This window comes from Eumetopias jubatus, unplaced genomic scaffold (assembly GCF_037043125.1).
Source record: "Eumetopias jubatus isolate StellerSeaLion01/CBP00866 unplaced genomic scaffold, mEumJub1_p1.0 scaffold_6, whole genome shotgun sequence".
Classification (NCBI taxonomy): Eukaryota; Metazoa; Chordata; class Mammalia; order Carnivora; family Otariidae; genus Eumetopias; species Eumetopias jubatus.
The window spans coordinates 58,824,253-58,847,526 of record NW_028274812.1 but is presented as its reverse complement, the minus strand read 5'-3'; the positions used below and the strand labels follow the sequence as shown (position 1 = coordinate 58,847,526).

Sequence of the window (23,274 nt, the reverse complement as noted above, 5' to 3'; positions counted from 1 at the left end):
ACTGAATATATAGTATTGGATTAGGTGTTGCTTAGGAGAAAGAGGGGATAAAAATTCTCCATACCTTCAAGAAAATTAAAATTAAGTTAGGAAATGAAGTAAACAAATATCTGCAGGATAAGACAGGATATAAGTGGCAAAAAAATTAGAAGTAAATGCTAAGGGAAATAAGGTGGGCTTCTTTGAGAAATTGGCCTTTAAGAATGGACCCTGAATATATAATTGGATTTCAACCAGGAGAAATGAAATGAGAATTGGAAGATTGCTAAAACAAAAGGAATGGGAAGGAAACCTATGTAGAAATGGAAAAGGTAGGTTATGTAGAGAAGAGTATCCATTTCAGTTTGGGAAGAGTATGGATCATACACATAAAGGGAGTGGAAGATATTGGTTATGTATGATGGACACTCCTTCACATATAGTTCCTGACAAATGGAAGCTTCTGTGCACCCATTACTTAAGCAGGGGAAACTATTCGGTTTCCATGTTACTCACCCCCTTTTCTAACCTCTCCTTTGTGCATAGCCAATAAAATCAGTAGTGGGCAGAGGCCTATGAATTGCCAAGTGTGGAAAGCCTTGTTCTCTAAAAGAGTAGAGATCACTCAGATGAATCAGGTTTGTCTCTTGGGAACTTGAATGATGAAATAAGGAGACAATCAGGCAAGAGCTATGGGAACATAATGGAAAGGTCATCAGGCAGAGAGAGATCATGAGAAAAGATTAGTTAAGCAGAGATTATAGATACTTAGAAATATAAAGAAGCTCAGATGAAGCAAATGTTTAGTGAATTTTTGAGAAGAAGCTGATGGAGGTGAAAAAATAATACACAGAATAAAGGGTAGCCTCACTGGTAGAAGGAAAACTGGTCAAAAAACACAGAGAGAAACCAGGACTTAGTGAATACCTAAGCCTTGTTAATGGAGGTGCATTAAAGTCAAAAAGATGCACAAACTCCTGCTCTTACTGCTTTGGAGCAACAAGATAAGAGCTACATAGATCTTGTATAATTTAAAATTTATTTTCTTTGGTGCCTATGAGAGTCTCCTGCCTTATTAGATTGTGGCGATATCATATATCCCTATCACTTAAGATTGCCTGAGTGAATTGCTGATACTTGCAATTCAAAGAGCCTTGTATAAACCATTTGCCCTCTTGTCATTAGCTTCTCCTTCTGACCTCTGATGTACCCAGATGAAGTGGGCTTGCTAGGTATCTTTCAAGGATCTCTATAGAAATGAAAATTATCTATGATTTTGTTTTTCTTATTGGATGTTTACTTGTGTGTTTCCCATGTAGAATGGTATTCTCAGAAAGTAGTCCATTGTTATATTTTGACAGCTGGAGACAAAAGCTAATTTGGTGAAAACGTATGCAGCTGGCTTTTTTTTTCTCTCTCCTTTCATTTCATTTGGTGCTTTTGTTTGAAGTTGTATGTCTTGTCCATGAAAGATGCTACCATTCTGGAAAGATGGGAATTTAATTGCTCTCATGAAACATGCTGCTTAATAAATTGCTTACTCTGGCAGAGAAAATTAAAAGTAGCTTTAATATGAGCAAAAGTCTTTTTAATATGGCAGATTTTATATGATATAGATGTATATAACTAGGTTTCTTTATATCACATGCCATCTGCCACTGAGTATTGGCATGATGGCTACAGTTGATGTTATTATGTGCATAAATATAAATGGATCATGTTTTGCATGCATGTACTATTTTCCAAATTTTCTCTTAAAGGAAAAATTTAAAATATTGTAATATTTTGACATAAATTTGTATTTATAAGGTAGAGAGATATTTTAATTCTACTTCATTTGTAATACTTGCTTTTGCTTTCCTGGACCTAGTGATGCAAAGCAGGTCACTTAAACGCAATATTAAAATAAATTGAAATTTCTCCTCTTAGTTGTTTTCCTCATCTAGTCAAACATAATTCAAACTATTTTCTGCATTCATAGAATTTATTTCTTTTCCTTGGAGGAAGGTTTTGTTTTGTAAGGCAACACATACTTCTCCAAGTTGTTAAGTAAAAATGGTCTAGTTTAATGTAATTTCACAGAACTAATTTTTTTCATAAGGGTACTACTGAATTCTGCTGCTTTGCTCTACATCAGGAAATATTTTCTTAGCATTAGGAGATGATAGCAAAACTAACATTTTAAAAATGCCATAAGAAACCTAGATACAGGGAAACTGCTTAAACAAAATCTGGAAAAACAAAGTCAAAGAGAGGATTGATTTGTCTTTGGCAAGTGAATCAGCATCAAAGTTACTGCTGGCCGCTTCTACACTGCACTGTTGCTTAAATTTTTTGTATTTTAAAAGAAAATAGCAGAAAAAATTATCAACATAATCATCTAATGTTATAGTAATGTTACCTAGAAGACAGAAAGAACTGACATAATGGATCATATAGCAAGACATTCACAACCATCGAATGCAATAATTATTTATAAACACATGCACACATATGGGAGAAGTTGCAAAAATGCAAGATTATGGGACATGGCATTTAGTTACATGCTGAAATTCCAAAAAATGGGGTTCTTACTACAGGAAGGAGGATTATTATCAGTAAACCAACATTTTCATTTTCCTGAGCTCTGAGTAAGGATCTTTTTTTTCATTTGAAAAGTAAAGTAGAGGAATCTTCCACACTTGCTTCTCAGCTATGTGAATAATTGAACAACTTTATAGTAATGTGCTGAAAACCCTCAGTCATAATTATAATCTAAAAATTTGAGCTTTTTCAAAAGTAATTAACATTAATAAATTACTAAAATCTTTGAATCTCAGAAATTTGCCCAATAATTACTATTGCATTTTTCAAAATAACTTGTTGATTCTGGGACAATGTATTTAACTCCAAACAATTTTTTATAAAATTAATTTTAAAATGTAAAAATTGTATATATGTATTTACAGATGTATGTGAATATGTGTGTATGTATGTTGAATGTGTAAGAATGTGAGTCTGCTGGTCTATTATCATAAAATGACTTCATGTATTTATTTATTCAATCATTTAATCATTCAATAAATAGTGCCTACAGTGTCCCAGATACTGCTAGCATATAATGATGAGTAAATTACACACCCTAATCTCAACCAATTTATACTCTAAAGGAGATACAATACAATTAAGAGACAAATACAATATAATGAGGTAAATATTATATAGTACATTCCATTTGCAGTGAGAATACTCATGAGTGGTGTTTGATGTTAAGAACTAGTGAATTGGGTTCTCAGGCAGAGAGTATAAATGACCAGATCCAGTCATGTTGTGGACCAAACTAACATAAACTTTTGCCTCCACAAACAAAAACTGATAAATAACTTTTAAACAAAAAATAAGTCTTTTTTTAATTAAAAAATAAAATTAAGGCGGAGAGGGAAGAAGGCACTTAAAACCAAAGCACTAGCAATGTTAGTTGCTGTAATAATGCAGTGCAGGGTTTTGGGGTGGGGTTTGGGACATTAGTCCTGAAGCTAGGCCCTTGCAGCTAGGCAGTTGGGCTTTAATTCCCACTCAAGAATAGGAGACAATAGGTCAGAACAGAGCATGAATTTGAAGCTGAGATCTCCTCATAAAGCTATACGCTATAATCTGGAAAGGCTGAATCTTCCATGGATCAGGAACTAAAATCTCTACCTACAAGGTCACAGAAAGAAGTAAAAGGCATAATGCTGCCCAGTGCTCTGAATGGGAAACAAAACAAAACCAAACAATGCAAGAAAGAAAGAAAGAAGAAAAAACATTTTTCTATAAGAAATCAAAATTCAAAACTTGTCTCATGTAGCGTATGATATACAAATTTCACTCTTTTCATAGTACAGGGATCTCTAAGTAGATACTGTAACATAAAAATTGATCTTAGGACAGTGAAATCATTTGGACATCTGGCAGAAGAAAATGCAAATGCGAAACTGCTCTGAAGGAATACTTCCAACCCAGCTGTACACAGAGTCCCATAGAGGAAAACAATTCCCAGTCAGGGTGAGCCCTACCCCCACCCCACTCCATAACAAAAGTCATCCAACTTGAGAGTTAGAAATCACAAAAAATAGGACAGTCAGAATCCCCGAGAACTTGATTTAATAAGACAATCTGAAAAAAGACTGTAACATATGAATATAAGCTTAATGATGAGAAGAATCTTGTTGTCTGTTATATATTTTTTTCCAAAGATTTTATTTATTTTTTGGGGGGGCACAAGCAGGGAGAGGGGGCAGATGAAGAAGCAGACTCCCTGCTGAGCAGGGACCCCCCCCACACACACACAAGGGCTTGATCACAGGATCCTGGGTTCACGACCTGAGCTGAAGGCAGATGCTTACCCAACTGAGCTACTCAGGTGCCCCGTTGTTGTCTGTTATATTCACTGTGTATCCACTGTGCTGAGGATAATTTTAGAATTTGTTGAATGGACTAATATATTTAAGACACAGAGCTTCAAAGGGAAACAATTTATTAAAAAATAAAAGATAAGGGGCGCCTAGGTGGCTCAATCTGTTGACATCCGACTCTTGATTTCAAGGTTGTGAGATGGAGCCCCATCATGCTCCTCACTCAGTGGGGAGTCTGCTTGAAATTCTCTCTCTCCCTCTCTCCCTGTCCCCCAGTTTGTGCATGTGAGCACATTTGCGTACACTCTCTCAAATAAATACATACCTACCTACCTACATACATATCCTTAAAAAACAGAAAAAATGAACAAGCAAAATTGGAAAAAAAAACTAAGTGTTCTGGAAATTAAAATTATAGATATCAAAATTTAAAAACATAAGATTAGGGTTATAGGGCAAATTTAAAGATAATCAAAATTTTCTTTAAATTTCCCATGCCCAAGAAAAAAAGATCTGGGGGCAATTCCCCAAGTGTGGCACAAGTGAAGAAGAGACAGAAAATATGGGGAAAAAATTAAAGATATGGAGAATGAAATGACAGAATTTACCCACCTATTCATCTGAAATAGGATTTCCGGAAGGAGCTGAGAAAAATGAGGAAGAAGTAATACTTAAGGAGCTGAAGATTGAGAAATTTCCAGAATTAATGAAATATATTAACCCTCAGATTGAAAGCCACAGTGAGTTTTGAGCACATAAAAGTCAATGTATAAATATTATAAACAAATGAATTATAACTACTAGAACAATAGATTTTAAAAGCAATATTGGAGGCTAGAAAACAAGAGAATGGTATCTTCAAAGTGCTGAGAGGAGATAATTGTCAGACTAGAATCCTAAATTAGAATTGCTCAATTGTTGATGAAAATTGAGGTTAAAACGAGGACATTTTCAGAAAAGCAGATACAGCAGAGGTTTCTATGCACAGACATTCTCTGAACCACTAAAGAATATACTTAACAAAGGAGAAATTGAAACCAGGTAGAAAAAATGCGAGTCATTATGAACAATGGTGAGCAAAGAATTAGTAGGCATATAGCAAATATTAATAATTAGCTCTAAAAATAACTTTGGGGCAGATAAAATGAAGATGGAAATAAATACAGGAGTATTGTCGGGGAAGATCTATACACAAGCATTTTCAGGTCTTTGTGCGAGGGAGGAGAGTAGAAATTTCATTAACGATCTGTTGCATTAGGATAAATATGAAAGCAACTTAAAATATAAAAGTAATCAGAATATAAATGGATACAACTTTGAAGCTAATAGAAGAACAATGAGGAAATTAAAGATTGATCAAGTCATTGATAAGAAAAAAAGGTACAAAAAGTATAAATTAAAAGCAAAAAATACAACCTTAAGCACACAAAGCTCTGGATGTCAATACCTGAAAGCCAGGGAAAGCTCCCATTGGGAGCTATAAGTAGTTCAAGGTGGCTGAAGAGGAGACAGGCTGAGGTGTGCAGGGGGTAAAGAATTAGGGTGTAATGCAAGATGAGGCTAGAAAAGAGATCAGGAGCCACAAAAAAAATCGTCATATTTCATACCAGAAGTGGCAAAAGTGTTTTAAGAGAAGCGGAGCAGCGAGACTTATGTGCACTGGAAGATCAACACTGCCATGTCCAACAACATAGATGGACCTTGAAGGCATTATGCCAAGTGAGATGAACCAGACAGAGAAGGACAAATCCTGTATGATGTTACTAATATGTCAAATGTAAAAAAGTAGATCTCGTAGAAACAGTGTAGGATGGTAGTTACCAGGGGCTGGGGGCAGGGGAATGGGGGAGATGTTAAATGGTATAATGACACAACTAGAACACGGATGAGTTCTGGAGATCTAATGCACAGCATAGTTATTGTAGTCAGCAATACTTATTATAAACCTCAAAGTTGCTAAGAGACCAGATCATTAGTGTTCCCACCATACACACACACACACACACACAAATTATAATTATGTAATATGATAGAGGTGTTGGCTAAGGCTATTGTGGTAATCATATTGTAATATATAAATGTATCATATCAAAAGTTGTACGTCTTAAACTCATACAGTGTTTTATGTCAATTATATCTCAGTTAAAAAAAAAGGAAAGATGATTTTGTCTGCAGTGAACAATATGAGGGAGAGACAGACTTGACGCAAGAACAGCAGTTACGCTAATGAAACACAAATGGCATGATATAAGATGGTGGCAGTGGGAACAAAGGCAGTGACAGACTGGAGATACAAAGCTGAAAAATTGATATAATTTAGAAAAGTGTGTGAGTGGTGAAGGGGGAAGAGAAATAGATGAAACCAAGGTTTCTGGCTTGGATACTGGAGGGATGAGGAGGGCTGAGATTCAGCGTGACACTGAACAGGTAATAGTTGTAATGGTTGTGAAGTTGTCTGAAGCTTGAGAGAGCCCATGTTGGGAGTATTTGCACTGCAGAAATTTGCAAAAGATACATTCAGGTTTGGTTTTTTATTTTTGAGTGCTAGTTTACCAGCATATAACAGATTTAGATGTTGGTGTTAGAAGTAATGATTGGACATCCAAATAGTAATGTTTAGTAGATGATAGATTGAATGTGTCTGGAGCTCAGGAGAAAGGTAGTTTGGAGACAGAAAATTTGGTCTGAGGCATTTTGGGTAACTGAATTATTTATTTACTAACTCAATTTGTTTACATACTTGGAGAGAATATTCATAATAACCTGGATAATGATAACTTTTTAATATTCTTAAGTACTTCAGAAAGGCGGACTGATTTTTGCCTGGCTTTGAAGTTTATATTGTAGGTAGAACTAAATGTGCTTTTCTGTCTCTATAACATACTCAGGATGCATTTGGGCATCATTCTTCATTTTTTAAAACATGTGTATTTGAAAAAGCTCTGGTTCGTTTTTCCTCCGTGTACGCTTCTGTTTCTTATTATCTCATTTAACAAAGTTAATTCTGTGGCTGACTGCACCAGCTGTCAGTTTATTTCCTCTCAGGTCTAAATCCACCCTTCTTTTCCCCACTTTTGACATACTGGAACTGGACCCTAGAGACATTTCTCCTTTGTCAGATGAACTCAGTGTCAGATTTTGTCAACAGAGGACACTGGAGGGCAGTGTAAGTTATAGCAGAGGAAAGGGCTTCTCTTTCTAGTTCTGGTGTGACTCTTCCTCTTAGCTTGTGGGGGTAGGTAGGTAAGAACCCTGTGGTGCTGGCCCTTCCGGAAGTTTCTCCACTCAACTCCTGGAGACTTTCTGCAGCACCCTAACAGTTGCGGACTGACCCCAGCCCACGCCAATAGCAGGTAGCTCCCTTTGCACCAGCTCCAGGCCACAGTGCTCCAGTGAACCCCGAAGGCACCCCAGAGGGGGGACTTTCATTGAACCAGCTCTGAGCCAGGATACCTGGGAAAAGGTTTTGGCCGTCCAGTGGGCTCCTGTCAAACCCTTCCCCACAAAGTTTGAATATCAGCTCTGTGGGAAGGGGATGGGAGAATGTCAAATTTGGCCCTTTTCCCTGTTAGCCCTAGAGAATGAATTTGCTCTGAATTTGCTCTCTGAATTTGCTATTCCTGCAGTTTTTAAAGAATCGTTTTACCCCTTTTAGACATTAACTACTTTTTACGAGTTAATAATCCTTTCTACTAAAAATTTTCCTGTTTAAATCATTAGTGTAGTTTGTGTCCTCTCCCTGGACCCTGACTAATAAATGGACTACAGAAGTTAATTGGAAAGCAGAAATTTTCCTAAGCAGAGAAATAAAGCATTATCCTTTTGTAGGAAACAAAGATGATGATCTGACATCTGTTAAAATAATGGTGCCTTCACATGACATTTTTGCTGACCTTCATTTTTTAAAAAAATTGTACTTTCAGAATTCCTTATCAAGTTCTATGTCTGACTTTTGGATGTGGCATTGATTTCAGAAGCAATGACCGATCTTTATTTCCAGCTAAGATGCCTTTTAATTCTTCCACTTAAGTCTACATAGAGGCCACCTCTGTAACTTAGATTTTCTGTAATACAACTTAGTACTTCTCTCTCTCCTTTTATACTCTTCTAATGCTAGTCATCCTTTGTGGTATAGCTTATGCTATGGGGCCACCAATCTTTCTAGGTTTATCTACCCCTCCCCTTCTCATGCAGACCATCTGCTACTCCTTTAGGTGCCAGCTCCAATTTTAAGATCCATCTCATATTCAAATTAGTTAAAGATTCTTGTTTTGTTATTTTCCTGATAACTATAACCAAACATTAACTATTCCTTTCTTGAAATTCTGTGGAATTTTGTATTTCACTCATGGGGAATTTTTTTCTCCTCTGAATATTATTTTTTTCTTTTTTTTTAAAGATTTTATTTATTAATTTGACAGAGAGAGAAAGAGACAGTGAGAGAGGGAACACAAGCAGGGGGAGTGGGAGAGGGAGAAGCAGGCTCCCCGCCGAGCAGGGAGCCCGATGTGGGGCTCGATCCCAGGACCTCGGGATCATCACCTGAGCTGAAGGCAGACGCCTAACGACTGAGACACCCAGGCGCCCAGTATTTTTTTTTTTTCATGTACTTTAAAAAACATTTTAACAACTGATTTTGATAAGAAAGATATATAATAGATACTTGTTAAAATATAAGAAATGGATTAACAGTGAAGCAAGGGGATGGGAATGACTGTAAACTCAACATGATAAGTTACCTTAATTGAGCATTAAATTTAGCTAAGAGTTCCTGCTTGGTGAACAAAAAAGGCAACATGAGATGAGCTTTGTGTTCATTTGTGTTTATTTCATATTTTTGGCCAGAGGTTGGATTCTTTGGGAAGAACACAAATGTATATTCGCATGTAGTAAGTTCTATAGAAAAAATAAGAGAGAAGTGGGATTGTGCAAAGAGAGAAACTTGGCTGCACTGGAGTCACAAGAAGGACTCAGCTGACCCCTCGGGGTGCTGTGAAGCTGAGATGAACTTCAGAGACACCCCCGGTTGGGGAGAGGCGCTGGGACCTCGTTTGCTGGCACTGATGAGTTCTTGCATGTGTTGTGCCCTGAGGAAGAGACGAGAACGATATTGGGGGGGGGGACTCTTCAGCAGGACTACTCCTGGGAAGGCCAGCAGACAACCTTCCTAGCAACTGAGGGAATTAATCCTTCAGTCTTGAAGAGGGATCCAGGAGGCACAGGACAGAATTGCTAATATCTTAGACATTTTGCTTTTCATAGACAAGAACTCTATCGCCTCGCTTTAGTAGGAAGAACTGAACTTTGCAGAATTGTCCATCAATAAATTTGTAGATCAAAGCAAAACCATACGCATGACCCTGGGGTTGTGGTATGGAGGGAAGATTAAAACATGGTGTCAGTATTTACCAGCAGTTAGTGTCTAAATGGAAGACCGCCCCCCCTCACCAAAAAAAAAAAAAAAAAGTATAAAAAAGGAAACTGTATAAATGAAAAGAAAATGTAAGTAATAGTTTGATGCAACAGTAGAACAGATGCCACAAGGAATTATATTACATGATTAATTGCCTAATGAGCCATGTTAAATCTATGCTGGAACAAATAAAAATAACTTACCAAATTAATGATACAGGCAATAGTTGTTGCAGGAGTTTAGTTGGTGTGGAAAGTAAGGAAAACTGAGCATTGGGAAATAAGGCTGAAATGCTTCCAAAGAAGGAATTTAAACTATTTCTTCCCAAATTCTATGAGTGTTTGAAGGTGTTGACAAAAGGATCAGGAAAACTTGGTAAGAACTTTTTGGGAGTGTTAGCAATGGATTAGAGTAAGAAGAGCCTGGAGGAATGTGGGGCCCTGCTAGACAATTTCGAGTCTAGGTGAGGTGGCAAGGGTGATGGTGGAAGCAAGCAACCTCCTCTATAAAGATATCCCTAACTCTGCTCCATGCCGATTCCTCCCCCTCGTATCTACCACAGGCCTCACTTTATATATTTTGGTCTTTGATAATTTGCTATCATGTAGTCAGCATAAAAATAATAATTCAGAGTTGTATAATTATTTCTATTTTACAAAGTGCTTTCACTGCTCATCTGAGTCCTCCAAAGCATACAAGGAGCTGGGCAGGACAGGAATTTTTATCATCATTTTTAGATATGAAAGCAAAAGCCCAGTTGTATAATGTTATTATTCCCTTATTATAACTTCTTCAAGCTACGGAGTTTATTTCTATCCTTACAGAACCTAGAATAGTGCCTTGAATACGAAAAGCAGTCAACAAATTTTAGTGGGATGAGTGGGAGCTTATATTTGAGCTCAATCTCATAAAATTAGGTGTTATAGATTATGCTGCCAACAGGAGACCCCAAGTAATATTAAAGTTGACTTTTTCATTTTTTTCTTCTGAATGAGCAAGATTTAGTTTTTGAATAGATGACGGCTTCATATGTTACTGTAGGTGTAATATCATATTTGGGGGACCTTTGTCTCATGCTATTGAAAAACGTTACAGGGGTGCCTGGGTGGCTCAGTTGTTAAGCGTCTGCCTTCGGCTCAGGTCATGGTCACAGGGTCCTGGGATCGAGCCCCGCATCAGGCTCCCTGCTCGGTGGGAAGCCTGCTTCTCCCTCTCCCACTCCCCCTGCTTGTGTTCCCTCTCTCGCTGTGTCTGTCTCTGTCAAATAAATAAATAAAAAATCTTAAAAAAAAAAAAAGTTACAGAATTTTCTGATGGAATGTGTTATAAGTATTTCTCTAAAATGAATATACCCCCAGTGAAAAATGTATGTATATTTGGATATACTAACATAACCTGAACAAAATCACAGGGGAAAAAAATATATAGAAGAGTAAAATGATGAGGTGTTGGGTATTAGATAACACATTAAGTTCACAATTTTTGATAATCACAGTAGGTGATTTTCTTAATTCAGTATGTCATTACTTGTGTTGAATCACAGACCTGTACCTCTGAAACAAATAATACATTATATGTTAAAAAAAGAAAGGTAGTAGGAAGGGAAAAATGGAGGGGGGGACATCGGAGGGGGAGACGAACCATGAGAGACGATGGACTCTGAGCAACAAACTGAGGGTTCTAGAGAGGAGGGGGTGGGGGGATGGGTTAGCCTGGTGATGGGTATTAAAGAGGGCACGTTCTGCGTGGAGCACTGGGTATTATACGCAAACAACGAATCATGGAACACTACGTCAAAAAATAATGATGTAATGTATGGTGATTAACATAACATAATAAAATAAAATTTAAAGGGGCGCCTGGGTGGCTCAGATGGTTAAGCGTCTGCCTTTGGCTCGGGTCCTGATCCTGGGGTCCTGGGATCGAGCCCCACATCGGGCTGCTGGCTTGGTGGGAAGACTGCTTCTCCCTCTCCCTCTGCCTCTCCCCCTGCTCATGCTCTCTCTCTCTCTCTCTCTCTGTATCTCTGTATCTCAAATGAATAAATAAAATCTTAAAGAAAAGAAAAATAAAAAAATAAAAAAAAAATAAAATTTAAAAAAGAAAAAAAGATACCTTGAAAAGGAAAAGTTTTCCATAATAATTTAGTATATAATAGAAGCAGCATTAAAATGTAGAAACAAATACTGGAATGAACTCTAATGTTCCAGTTTTCCCAGTAATTTTTTTTTTTTTTTAACAATGGGGAAGTTGAAGGGGGCTTGAGTAGATGATCTCTGAATTTTCTTTCAGGTATTAAATATGTTTATTCAATTTTTGTCTAGTATTTAATGTGTAATTGTTACTGGAGACACAACAGAGAATAAAAAAGACATTTGTACTCCTGGATCTTATATACCACTATCATGTATTTGACAGATTGTTGTATCACAACTTGAAGTAGATAGAGCTTGTATCACACAAAAAGCTTGTTTATTTCAAAGAAAGCAGAACTAAAAAAAAAAAAAAAATTGGCCTGACGTTGTAAAGTATAGCTTATGTTTGAGGAAAAGTTAGTAATGTATTTTACTTGGGTACTAGTGGAATTTTTAGTTTCAGAAACCACGTGAGAAAAGAGTTTCAATAAAGATATGACAAAATCCAATTCCAAAGAGATCTTAAGGAGGAAGAAAACAGCAAACTGATTATCAGTTGGTCCTTGGTGACTTCCAAGTAAAATTCAAAGCCAGATTGAAGGAATTTATGGTGTGGGTGGGTGGTAATAAAGTAGAGGCAGTGACATATGGGTAATGTTTAAAGAAATATTTGTAGTTTAAAAACATGGGTAAAGGTAGATAGGGTGGTGAATTACGGGGAATAAGAATTGGAGGATGTGGTATATATACACAATGGAATATTATGCAGCCATCAAAAGGAATGAGATCTTGCCATTTGCAACGACGTGGATGGAACTGGAGGGTGTTATGCTGAGTGAAATAAGTCAATCAGAGAAAGACATGTATCATATGACCTCACTGATATGAGGAATTCTTAATCTCAGGAACAAACTGAGGGTTGCTGGAGTGGTCAGGGTGGGAGGGATGGGGTGGCTGGGTGATGGACATTGGGGAAGATATGTGCTACGGTGAGCGCTGTGAATTTTGTAAGACTATTGAATCACAGATCTGTACTTCTGAAACAAATAACACAACATATTTTAAGAAAAAAGAAAAAGAAGAAGATAGCAGGAGAGGAAGAATGAAGGGGAGTAAGTCAGAGGGGGAGATGAACCAGGAGAGATGATGGACTCTGAAAAACAAACTGAGGGTTCTAGAGGGGAGGGGCTGGGGGGATGGGTTAGCCTGGTGATGGGTATTGAGGAGGGCACATTCTGCATGGAGCACTGGGTGTTATGAACAAACAATGAATCATGGGGCGCCTGGGTGGCTCAGTTGGTTAAGCGACTGCCTTCAGCTCAGGTCATGATCCTGGAGTCCCGGGATCGAGTCCCACATCAGGCTCCCTGCTCAGCAGGGAGTCTGCTTCTCCCTCTGACACTCTTCCCTCTCGTGCTCTCTATCTCTCATTCTGTCTCTCTCAAATAAATAAATAAAATCTATAAAAAAAAGGATTTAAAAAAAAAACAAAAAAAAACAATGAATCATGGAACAGTACACCAAAACAAATTATGTAATATATGGTGATTAACATAACAATAAAAAATTTAAAAAAAAAGAATTGGAGGAATGTTTTTATGTTGATTTTAAGGGAGAACAGAGAACATTAGTAGACAAGCACATGGGGATAAGTTTGGGCAGGGTAATGAAGTCTGGGAGCTATTGAATCAGGGCAAAGTTGGGTGGTTAAGCTTGAAGAACAGAGAGGTGAAAGAAGGAGGGAAGTATAGATACAGAGAAACTTCAAGTTGAATATTCAGACTTTCCAAAATCCTGAAAAGTTTGGAATGGTTACTTTAAAGAACATGATGGGGAGTCAAAAACATGAAAACAGGGGTGCCTGGGTGGCTCAGTTGTTAAGCGTCTGCCTTCGGCTCAGGTCATGATCCCAGGGTCCTGGGATCGAGTCCCACTTCGGGCTCCCTGCTCCACGGGAAGCCTGCTTCTCCCTCTCCCACTCCCCCTGCTTGTGTTCCCTCTCTCGCTGTGTCTCTCTCTGTCAAATAAATAAATAAAATCTTAAAAAAAAAAAAACATGAAAACAAAAGGGAAAAAGAAAGGAAGCTCAAGAGAGTGAGAAGATAAGCCACAGACTGAGAGAAAATATTTATAAAAGACACATCTGATAAAGGACTGTTTCCAAAATATAAAAAGAACTCTTAAAACTTAACAATAAGAAAACAACTAGATTAAAAAAGGGGTCAAAGACTTTAATGGATACCTCACCAAAGAAAATATGCAGCTGTCAAGTATGAAAAGTTCTTTCACATAATATATCATCAGAGAAATGCAAATTAAAACAACAGTGAAGTATCACAACATACTGATTAGAATGGCCAAAATCCAGAACATTGACAGCACCAAATAAATGCTGGTGACAATGTGGAACAGTGGAAACTCAGATTCATTGCTGATGGAAATGCAAAAGGTACAGCCACTTTGAAAGACAGTTTGATGGTTTCTTACAGAACTCAACATACTCTTAGTATGTAATCCAGCATTCACACTCCCTGGTATTTACCCAAAGAGGTTGAGAATTTATGTCTACACAAAAACTTGCACGTGGATCATTATAGCAGCTTTATTCATAATTGTCACAACTTGGAAGCAACCAAGATGCCCTTCAGTAGGTGAATAGATGAATAAACCATGGTACATCTAGATAATGGAATATTAGTCAGTGTTAAAAAGAAATCACCTAACAAGCCATGAAAAGACATGGAGGCAACTCAAATATCTATTTACTAAACGACAGAAGCCAATCTGAAAAGCCTACAGACAGTTTCATTTCAATTATATGACATTCTGGAAAGGGCAAAACTATGACAGTAAAAATATACTGGTTGCTAGGGGTAGGAGGCAGGGAAGAATAAATAGGTGGAACACAGGATTTTTAGAAGGAGTGAAAATATTCTGTATGATATTGTAATGATGGATTTATGTCACGACACATTTGTCCAAACTCTTGTACAACCAAAAGTGAATATTAATGTAAATGATGGAGTTTGAGTGATTTTGGTGTGTCAGTGAAGGCTTATCAATTATTAAAAAAAGTACCACTCTGGTAAGGGATGTTAATAACGGGAGAAGCTGTGCATGTATGGGGACAGGCGGGGTATGGAAGATATCTGTACCTTTCTTTCAAATTTGCTGTGAACCTAAAACTGCTCTAAAAGTAGTTTTTAAATATAATGACAAAATAATAATAGTAGGCGCTCAGTAAATGAATGTTCTTAAAAAAAAAAAGAGAGAACTAGAAGGAAGGAAGGAAAGGAGGGAGGGAGAAGGGAGGGAGGGAGAGGTGGGAGATGGAGAAAAGACAGAAGGCAAGAAGTCAGGAGATTGGGAGAGTGATGGTCCAGGTCAAAGGTAAGCAAACTTTTTCTGTAAAGAGCCAGAGAGTAAATACTGTAGAATTTGAGTGCCATGAACCCTGCTGCAATTATCTCACTCTGCTTTGTAGTGCATAAACAGTTTTAGACAATATATAAGCCAATGGGTTTTATTTTGTTCCAATAAAACTTTATTTACAAAACTAGGTGGCTGGTCAGATTTGACATAAGGGACTAGTTTGCTGACACCTGATTCAGATGACGCCAGAATCTATTTGGTTAGAGATAAACAAAACTAGCGTGGCTTTATGACATTCCTAAATGTAAGAACAGGCATTATGTACACACACACACACACACACACACACACACACAGACATATACATATGCATATGTATATATGTAAATATTTATATGTACATATATACACATACCAGAAGTCATCCAAAATCTCTAACTTCTTGAATGTGAGTAAGATCAGCCTGTCACAGACCCAATTTTTCTGGGCCTTATGTTCTCTTGGTCATTTCTGGTTTTGATTTTTTGTTTCTACTGATATTTTCCTCTGTGTTTTGCATCCCTTTCTCTACCTCTGCCCCAGGGTTAGCCTAACTATTATTTACAACTTCTTGTGCTTATTTCCCCATACCTCGACTCCAAACCACAAATATAAAAATGTTGTATGGAACACTACATTTCTTTTATTAAAGGTACGTGGATCTCCAAGAGTCATCTCATCATGAATTACATAGCAAACAACTTCAAACTTTACACTGATTTTTAGACATTCACATTCTTAGAAGGCTTTTCGGTCATCATGCCACCGGGAGATTCTCAGGTCAGTGGTTAACTGACCCACACAGAACTCGCTTTTAAACTGGTATTGATTTTTCTGTCTGTGTCCTTTTCTTTTTTCCCACTCCCAGGCAAAATAACTGAATGAACAGTGTGTCACAGAGAGATATTCAGTTATCTTTTTCATTATTTTCATTTCTACCAACATCCTTCTTCTAGAAACTCACCTTTTTACCTAAGAGGCCTAATTTGTTCTAAGCAATATCAGTTTTGTTTTTTGGGTTTGTTTGTTTGTTTGTTTGTTTACTAGGGTCTGGATTGCTAGATCATCTCATTTACGTCACTCTGTGTGATTTCAACTCTGTATGGTTGGTATTGTCCTTTCCACTTAAAGAGATGACAGAAAGAATTGAGGAGGGTCAAGAGATACAGTCAAAATGAAGAGCAAAAGCAGGTTCTTTAGGAATGAGTGAGGTGATTTAGAATTCTGTGTCTTTGGGAGGTGGACTTGATAATATTCTAGGTTAAGATGAGAGATAATTAATAACACCTGATTCACCTTCTACCACCTTCCCATAAAAGTAATCATAGAAACCCTTGAATAGAGGCAATGTTTTAACTACATGGGGAGATAGGAACAATAATTAAGGCTGTTCTAGATCCCAGGAGACATTACTTTAATAAAAATGCAGGTGATCCCTGAGATAGTATAGCCAAAGTGAATAACTTTTTAAAAAAAATGTCTTTATGTAAGTTTGAACAAATCCCTATCTGCACTTTAGTGTTGATTTCAGTATATGTAAAAAAGACAATGGTTGGATCATTTATCATTTAAGCCGGCCAGTAGTAAATACTGAATCAGAATATAAGCCACATTCATGTGGAATGTAAACCACATGAGCAAAGATTTTTCGTATAGTGCTCTATTCCCTGACACTAAGTAGATCCTGCATCCTCATTGAATTATTTAATTTAAAGCATCCTCAATTCTCAAACAGTTGTGAGTTAATGGTATCTATTTTGTTGGAAGCATCAGGAAGCATTCTAACTTAGCTTCCAGTCTCAGAGTGAGTTTGGGTCCTGCATGATTTCCATACATGCGTGTCCGGTATGCTGTTCCCTTTGCAATCATTATAGGAAGGGTTTTCCATATCATAGCAAGGGTTTTCTTTGTTTTTAGTATGAATTGTTAAAAAGCTTTTCAATGGAGCATTGAAGTAAAACCAAGATGTCACTGGGGCCACTTGACCCTTCCCAGTCCTTTGAGGATCCTTTGGCAGGGGTGAAGTTGGCATTTTACCCAATCACCTATGGCTGTAATTGTTTCCTCTGAATTCTTCAGTCTCAGTAAGTGCTTGCAGCTGTTTTCACATCCCTCAAAATATGAAACAAAGTCTCTACTCCTTGATTTCCCCAAATACCATCCACCCAAAGACATGAAATAGGACAGAATTTACTGAGTGGCTGTATGGCTAGAACACATGTAGTAACTTTTAAATTCAAGTAAATACTAAACCTCTCTAGTTTTAAAAGTTACTTGGACAGTGCTCTTTTTTCCTCCTCCACATTTTCACTTTTTTCCGTCTGTTTGTATGACATCAACCTGGCTTGTTGCTGGACTTCGCAGTCACTGTAAACCCCCTCTACAACTCTTCTTCCTAGTTCACTTGTCCCTGTCTCCTACCTGCTTTACTCCTTCTGCAGCAAAACAGTATGTCTTTCCTTTGTCTCAACATATCCTTGGGGCAACGAAGTTCAGTGTTCAAGCGTGAGCTCTGGACTGAGCCCTCACTGCTACTCACCCTCCTCTGCTTTTTATTAGCTGTGTGGCCCTACTAAATTTACTTAACTTTTCTGTGTCCTGATTTCATTTCTTACGTGTTTTTGCAGGAACACAATGAATTGATAAATGTAAAGCACCTAGAAAAGTATAGTATGGTAGAAAGTTCTCATTAAATGTTAGTTATTAGTATTATCTTGCTTCAAGGATTCTCATTCTAAAAGAAAAAAAAAAAAAAAGGAAGAAAAGAAAACATTTTAAAAAGTACCCTACCATTGTTTCACTAAACAGAGATAAATATGCTCACCACAAGGAATTCAATAGTCAACATTAAAGTAAAACTATTTCTTCCCGGCTAAAGAAAACAAGTTGTAGTTCTTTACTCTAAAACTAGAACCCATCATGCCCTCATTTTGATCATTGGTTTTTCTCTCCAACTATGGAAAGTGATCATCATACTTTTATTTTTTATGGTGAGTTCACTATTTTTTTAGATATGCTATGGTATAATTGTGTAGCCTCACTTTTGTTGTAAAAATGTAGCTTTTAGGATTTTCGTGATAACTGAACAGAATAAGGATTCTTTTTGCAATTCCTCTAACAATGATTAAGACACCAGACAATACCTCTTAAGCAGAAATTGTTTCATGCTTTTTCTCATTTAAAAAATTGAATGATATGGAGTGTCACGTGCCAGCTGCCAGCTCCTTTGCCTGCAGTTCCGCTCCCTGCGGCCTCCAACTATGTCCTCCGCCCTCGCCCGCCCTGCCCGCGCGGCTCTTCGCCGCAGCTTCAGCACCTCCGCCCAGAACAGTGCGAAAGTAGCCGTGCTAGGGGCTTCCGGAGGAATCGGGCAGCCCCTTGCGCTTCTCCTCAAGAACAGTCCCTTGGTGAGAGGCCTGACCCTCTACAATATTGCTCATACGCCCGGAGTGGCCGCAGATCCGAGCCACATCGAGACCAGAGCACATTGCCTGAAAGGCTGCAATGTGGTGGTTATTCCAGCAGGAGTCCCGAGAAAACCAGGCATGACCCGGGATGACCTGTTCAACACCAATGCCTGCATTGTGGCCACCCTGTCTGTTGCCTGCGCCCAGCACTGCCCCGAGGCCATCATCATTTCCAGTCCGGTGAACTCCACCATCCCAATCACGACGGAAGTTTTCAAGAAACACGAAATCTACAACCCCAGTAAAATCTTCGGGGTGACGACCCTGGACATTGTCAGAGCCAACACTTTCATTGGGGTACTGAAGGGTTTGGATCCTGCTCGAGTCAATGTTCCTGTCATTGGCGGCCATGCTGGGAAGACCCTCATCCCCCTGATCTCGCAGTGCACTGCCCAGGTGGACCTTCCCCAGGACCAGCTAACAGCCATCACTGGGCAGATCCAGGAGGCCGGCGCCGAGGTGGTGAAAGCCAAAGCTGGAGCACCCTTGGCCACCCTGTCCATGGCGTACGCCGGAGCCCAGTTTGTCTTCTCCCTTGTGGATGCGATGAATGGAAAGGAAGGAGTTGTGGAGTGTTCCTTCATTAAGTTCCCAGAAGCCGACTGTGCCTATTTCTCCACCCCGTTACTGCTGGGGAAAAAGGGCATTGAGAAGAATCTAGGCATTGGCAAGATCTCCTCTTTCGGAGAGAAGATGATAGCGGAAGCCATCCCTGAGCTGAAGGCCTCCATCAAGAAGGGAGAGGAGTTCGTGAGGAACGTGAAATGAGAGGGGCAGCCAGAGAGCAGTCCGTTTCCCTAACTTATGAAGGCATCCTGTCCCTGTAAAGCCATCTCCTGCCCCCTGTGTTTGAGTTGCGTTAACCACGAGTGTCGTGTTGGTGTTGCCATCCCTTCCAAATCACCGGTCTGTCTGTGGGCACATCAATAAAAGCAGGCTTTGATTTTCAAAAAAAAAAAAAAAAAAATTGAATGATATGGATTCTCAGAGGAGGAGAGTCAATGAATGATAGATTTTTTTAGAGGTGGAGTATAACTTCGGATAATACAGTATATATCCCTACATTTTGACAATGAAGACTTTGTGCCCATTTAGTTAGATGACTTGAAGAGTCTTGTGTCTCAATGTCAGGATTGGAGCCGAGCAACTCTAAACACTACTATTCCTGCCCTCTTCCATGTTGGTGTTAGCATAACTCTAGAATAAAATTCAACATCAGTAGTGTTTTGAATCAGCATAGAAAAAACAATTGTTTTCATACTTCTTTCCAGGTGAAGGGTAAACAATAATGTGCATTCATCACTTATTTGAATGTTAAGTGAATCACACCCCTTTGGTTTAAGCCCTAATCAAAGAAGATTATCTTTAAGGGTAAGAGAGATATCTTTGTATCTCCTATATTCTCTTTTATTTTCTTATGCTAGGATCTTACACAGCTCTCAATCTACTTCTTGTTGAAAACATTCTACTGTTGCATTCATTTATGTAATATATTCCAAAGTATTTTAATATATTAACTTCCTTTTAGTCAGCATATCAGACACAATTCCTGGTTTCGGAGACCTTAACCAGTCAACTGAAAATAATTGATGTGTAATAGACATAAGAGGGCCAATAATCAACAAGTACATCATCAGTGTCAATTGAACAGAAATTTCTGCTCTCAGAAATTTCATAAATTCGAATGTGTTCACGTCAAGCCAAGGTGAATAGAGTAAGTTGGCTTGGCTGGCTTAATCATAGCTAACCGGTGAATATTTTGTTAAAGGTTTGAAGGAAGTGGTTAGGAGTTTGTGCTTCTGGATAAGACATGGTCTTGTAGATCATTCTAAGGGTGGAGAATAGCATAACCTCACTTTTGGCAAGCTGGGTTTTTGGTTGGGATATTGAAGTTCACATGAGGAGAAAGAATTATTGAATTTTAGGGGTGGACTGAGATTGGGGCTGGAACTATTTGTGGAGGAACTTAAAAACCATGCTCAGCAAAGTCTGGATTTAATTTTATGATTTAACATGCTTTGCTTTTTACTCTCTTTTAGCAAGACCTTCCTTCATAAACTGAAAATAACTCATGAATGAATTATAACCGGTATCTCTTCATGTTTTAGAAGCTCCATGAATTTGTAATGAATTCTATTCTTTGTATTCTCTGTTTGAGTGATGAAAGGGTCAGAAGCACAATTTATAGGTTAAATGATATTAGAGAACTATGCATTGAATGACATATTTCATTAAAGCAGAGGCTATGAGCTGGGGCTTTAACAACTAGGAATTTCACACATCTGACCAGCAATCTTGTTCATAATTACTTTTATAATTGCCAAGAATAAGAAAAAAAAGAACTGTGTGCATGCATTTTCTTTAAATTTTTACAACTGTAGTTTCTATTGAGATTGGATTTTAGGTATAAGGAGATACTATGTCATATATAATATAAAGTGTAATAATTACTTCTGTAATCCTTATGTAAAGTATGTTTGTCTATAAGTGTTCAGAAAGTATACAGTAGCATAGTAGCAATGTACTAAAATTAAAATTGAAACTCTTTTAAGGATTTATCTTTGTTAGGAGTAGAAAAGGTTAGTTACAAATGATTCTAAGAAAATTAAAAAGCAGATTGTATACCTTGCTTCTCATTGAAAGGTTAATTGTTCCCCTTTGAAAACTTGGCTTAAAATCTCCCTGCTCATAAAATATATAAATATTTAAAGTAAAAATGTAATGTAATACGTAATGTGCAATTATAATATGAGAGGCATGCATATGGATATATCCAGTGGAGGATATTAGTAACTAACAATAAGTCAGTTTTTAAGATTTTTATTTATTTTTTGAGAGAGAAAGAGAGAGCACAAGCAGGGGGAGCGGCAGGCAGAGGGAGAGGGATAAGCAGGCTCCCCACTGAGCAGGGAGCCCGATGCGGGACCCGATCCCAGGACCCTGGGACCATGACCTGAGCCAAAGGCAGATGCTCAACTGACTGAGCCACCCAGGCGCCCCATAACAATAAGTCAGTTTAAAAAACAATCCAGACATCTTTCCATTTGCCCTTCTGGATCCATGAGATTTCATGGGAGCCTAGTTTAGTATACACAAAACTGTGATGGAAATAAAGAACAAGGCAAGACAATGTATAATTAAGTGATAAATGGCACAGCCTGGAGTGCTGTTAGAGTTTAGCAGAAGTACATATTGCCTTTAAGAAGCATAGAGATTTTCCAGATTTTGTAACACTCATTTTATTCATTTTAATCAATGGCCAAAAGGAAGTTTCAGACCCAAGAATGATAAACTGCTATTTGAAGGGCTGTTCGAAGATAAGAAGACTGGTAAATTATCCATATAATGATAGTTTAAAAAGCCAATAACTTATTTAAATATGTAATGACCTATTTGATGATGAACACTTTTTTCTGCTCTTTACTAAACGGGATATGATATTTTAATTTCTTTATGGTAATACGTAACATTAAAAAAATCATATTGAATAGCTTCCTTTTTTAGATACAGTTAAATAGTACTAAGTCTTCAAAGCAGTGGGTGGCTTGAGCCTTGAGATTTAAAGCAGGCCTACAAATCTGTAGAAATAACGAGAACAAGATAGTGAAATGAGGGGGTTCACGATTGTTAAAAATTTTTCAAATTTTATATAATTACCAGGTGAAACAATTCCATTGATTTATACCTTTCCCTTTTCACTGGATACCATTCTATGAGAGATAAATGGTCACTATTTACATTTTTTACTGAATTCCTGTTTTCTGCTACCTCTCAACAAAATATATGCAGTGTGGCTGAAATACAGTGGAAAGGTTTGATGTGTGTCCTATAGTCCCAAGGTGACTAAATACCTTCTGTGATTACCTTGGTATAAGCTAAATCAGTGTTATTTCTTCCTAACCTTTTCTTCCAAGCTTGAATAAAAGTCATAGAAAATGGTTTTATAGAAAGTATCTGATTAGCATAATAATTTCATAGGGTATAAATATAATGATTGGATTATTTCAAATACATAACCTATTTCTAGAAAGTAGAGCCCACTTCCTATTCTTGGATAAGATAATAATTTTCTAGTGGATGTGGCATGAATAGAAAAGGCAGTAGGCTGACAGAAATCCACTGTTATGATTTCTGCTGTTCAGTGCAAGGTCAATGGTTAATTAAGTCACCATCAGTGGAAATTTGATCATGGACGAGGTCTTCAACTTTGCCTGTATTACTGGGCTCTCACTAGATGACTCAGCTAAGTCATTATATTAGCTTTGCTTCCTCCAGACAGGTACATGATTCAGACTAGATTGACAGGGGATTTAGGTTGTGATGCTGTAATATTACTTTCTAGATACCATCACCCATTTCAGAAAACACACATTCACCTGTGAATTAGGATTTAATTTCAAAGGTTTTGTTTGTCATGCAAATTAACTACATAATGTTATCATGGTTTAGATTGGCAAGGATCTTATGGGTGCCTTTATTCATTGACTCATTAAATA

At 37.7% G+C, this 23,274-nt stretch overlaps 2 protein-coding genes across 5 annotated transcripts in view; both read left to right on the top strand.

Annotated features, from left to right (window-relative positions):
- The window catches only part of GRIK2 (glutamate ionotropic receptor kainate type subunit 2), a 672,482-nt gene that overhangs the window by 199,498 nt on the left and 449,710 nt on the right, over positions 1-23,274 (top strand). The window lies entirely within an intron of this gene.
- LOC114210027 (malate dehydrogenase, mitochondrial-like) lies at positions 18,572-19,546 on the top strand. 2 transcript variants are annotated; one of them, XM_028104284.2, is made up of 2 exons: positions 18,572-18,958; positions 19,085-19,546. In XM_028104284.2, the coding sequence occupies exons 1-2, from the start codon at positions 18,572-18,574 to the stop codon at positions 19,544-19,546; spliced, it is 849 nt and encodes a 282-aa protein (XP_027960085.2). The 2 variants fall into 2 exon arrangements, with proteins under 2 accessions (XP_027960085.2, XP_027960084.2); XM_028104283.2 differs by having other exon boundaries at positions 18,572-19,546.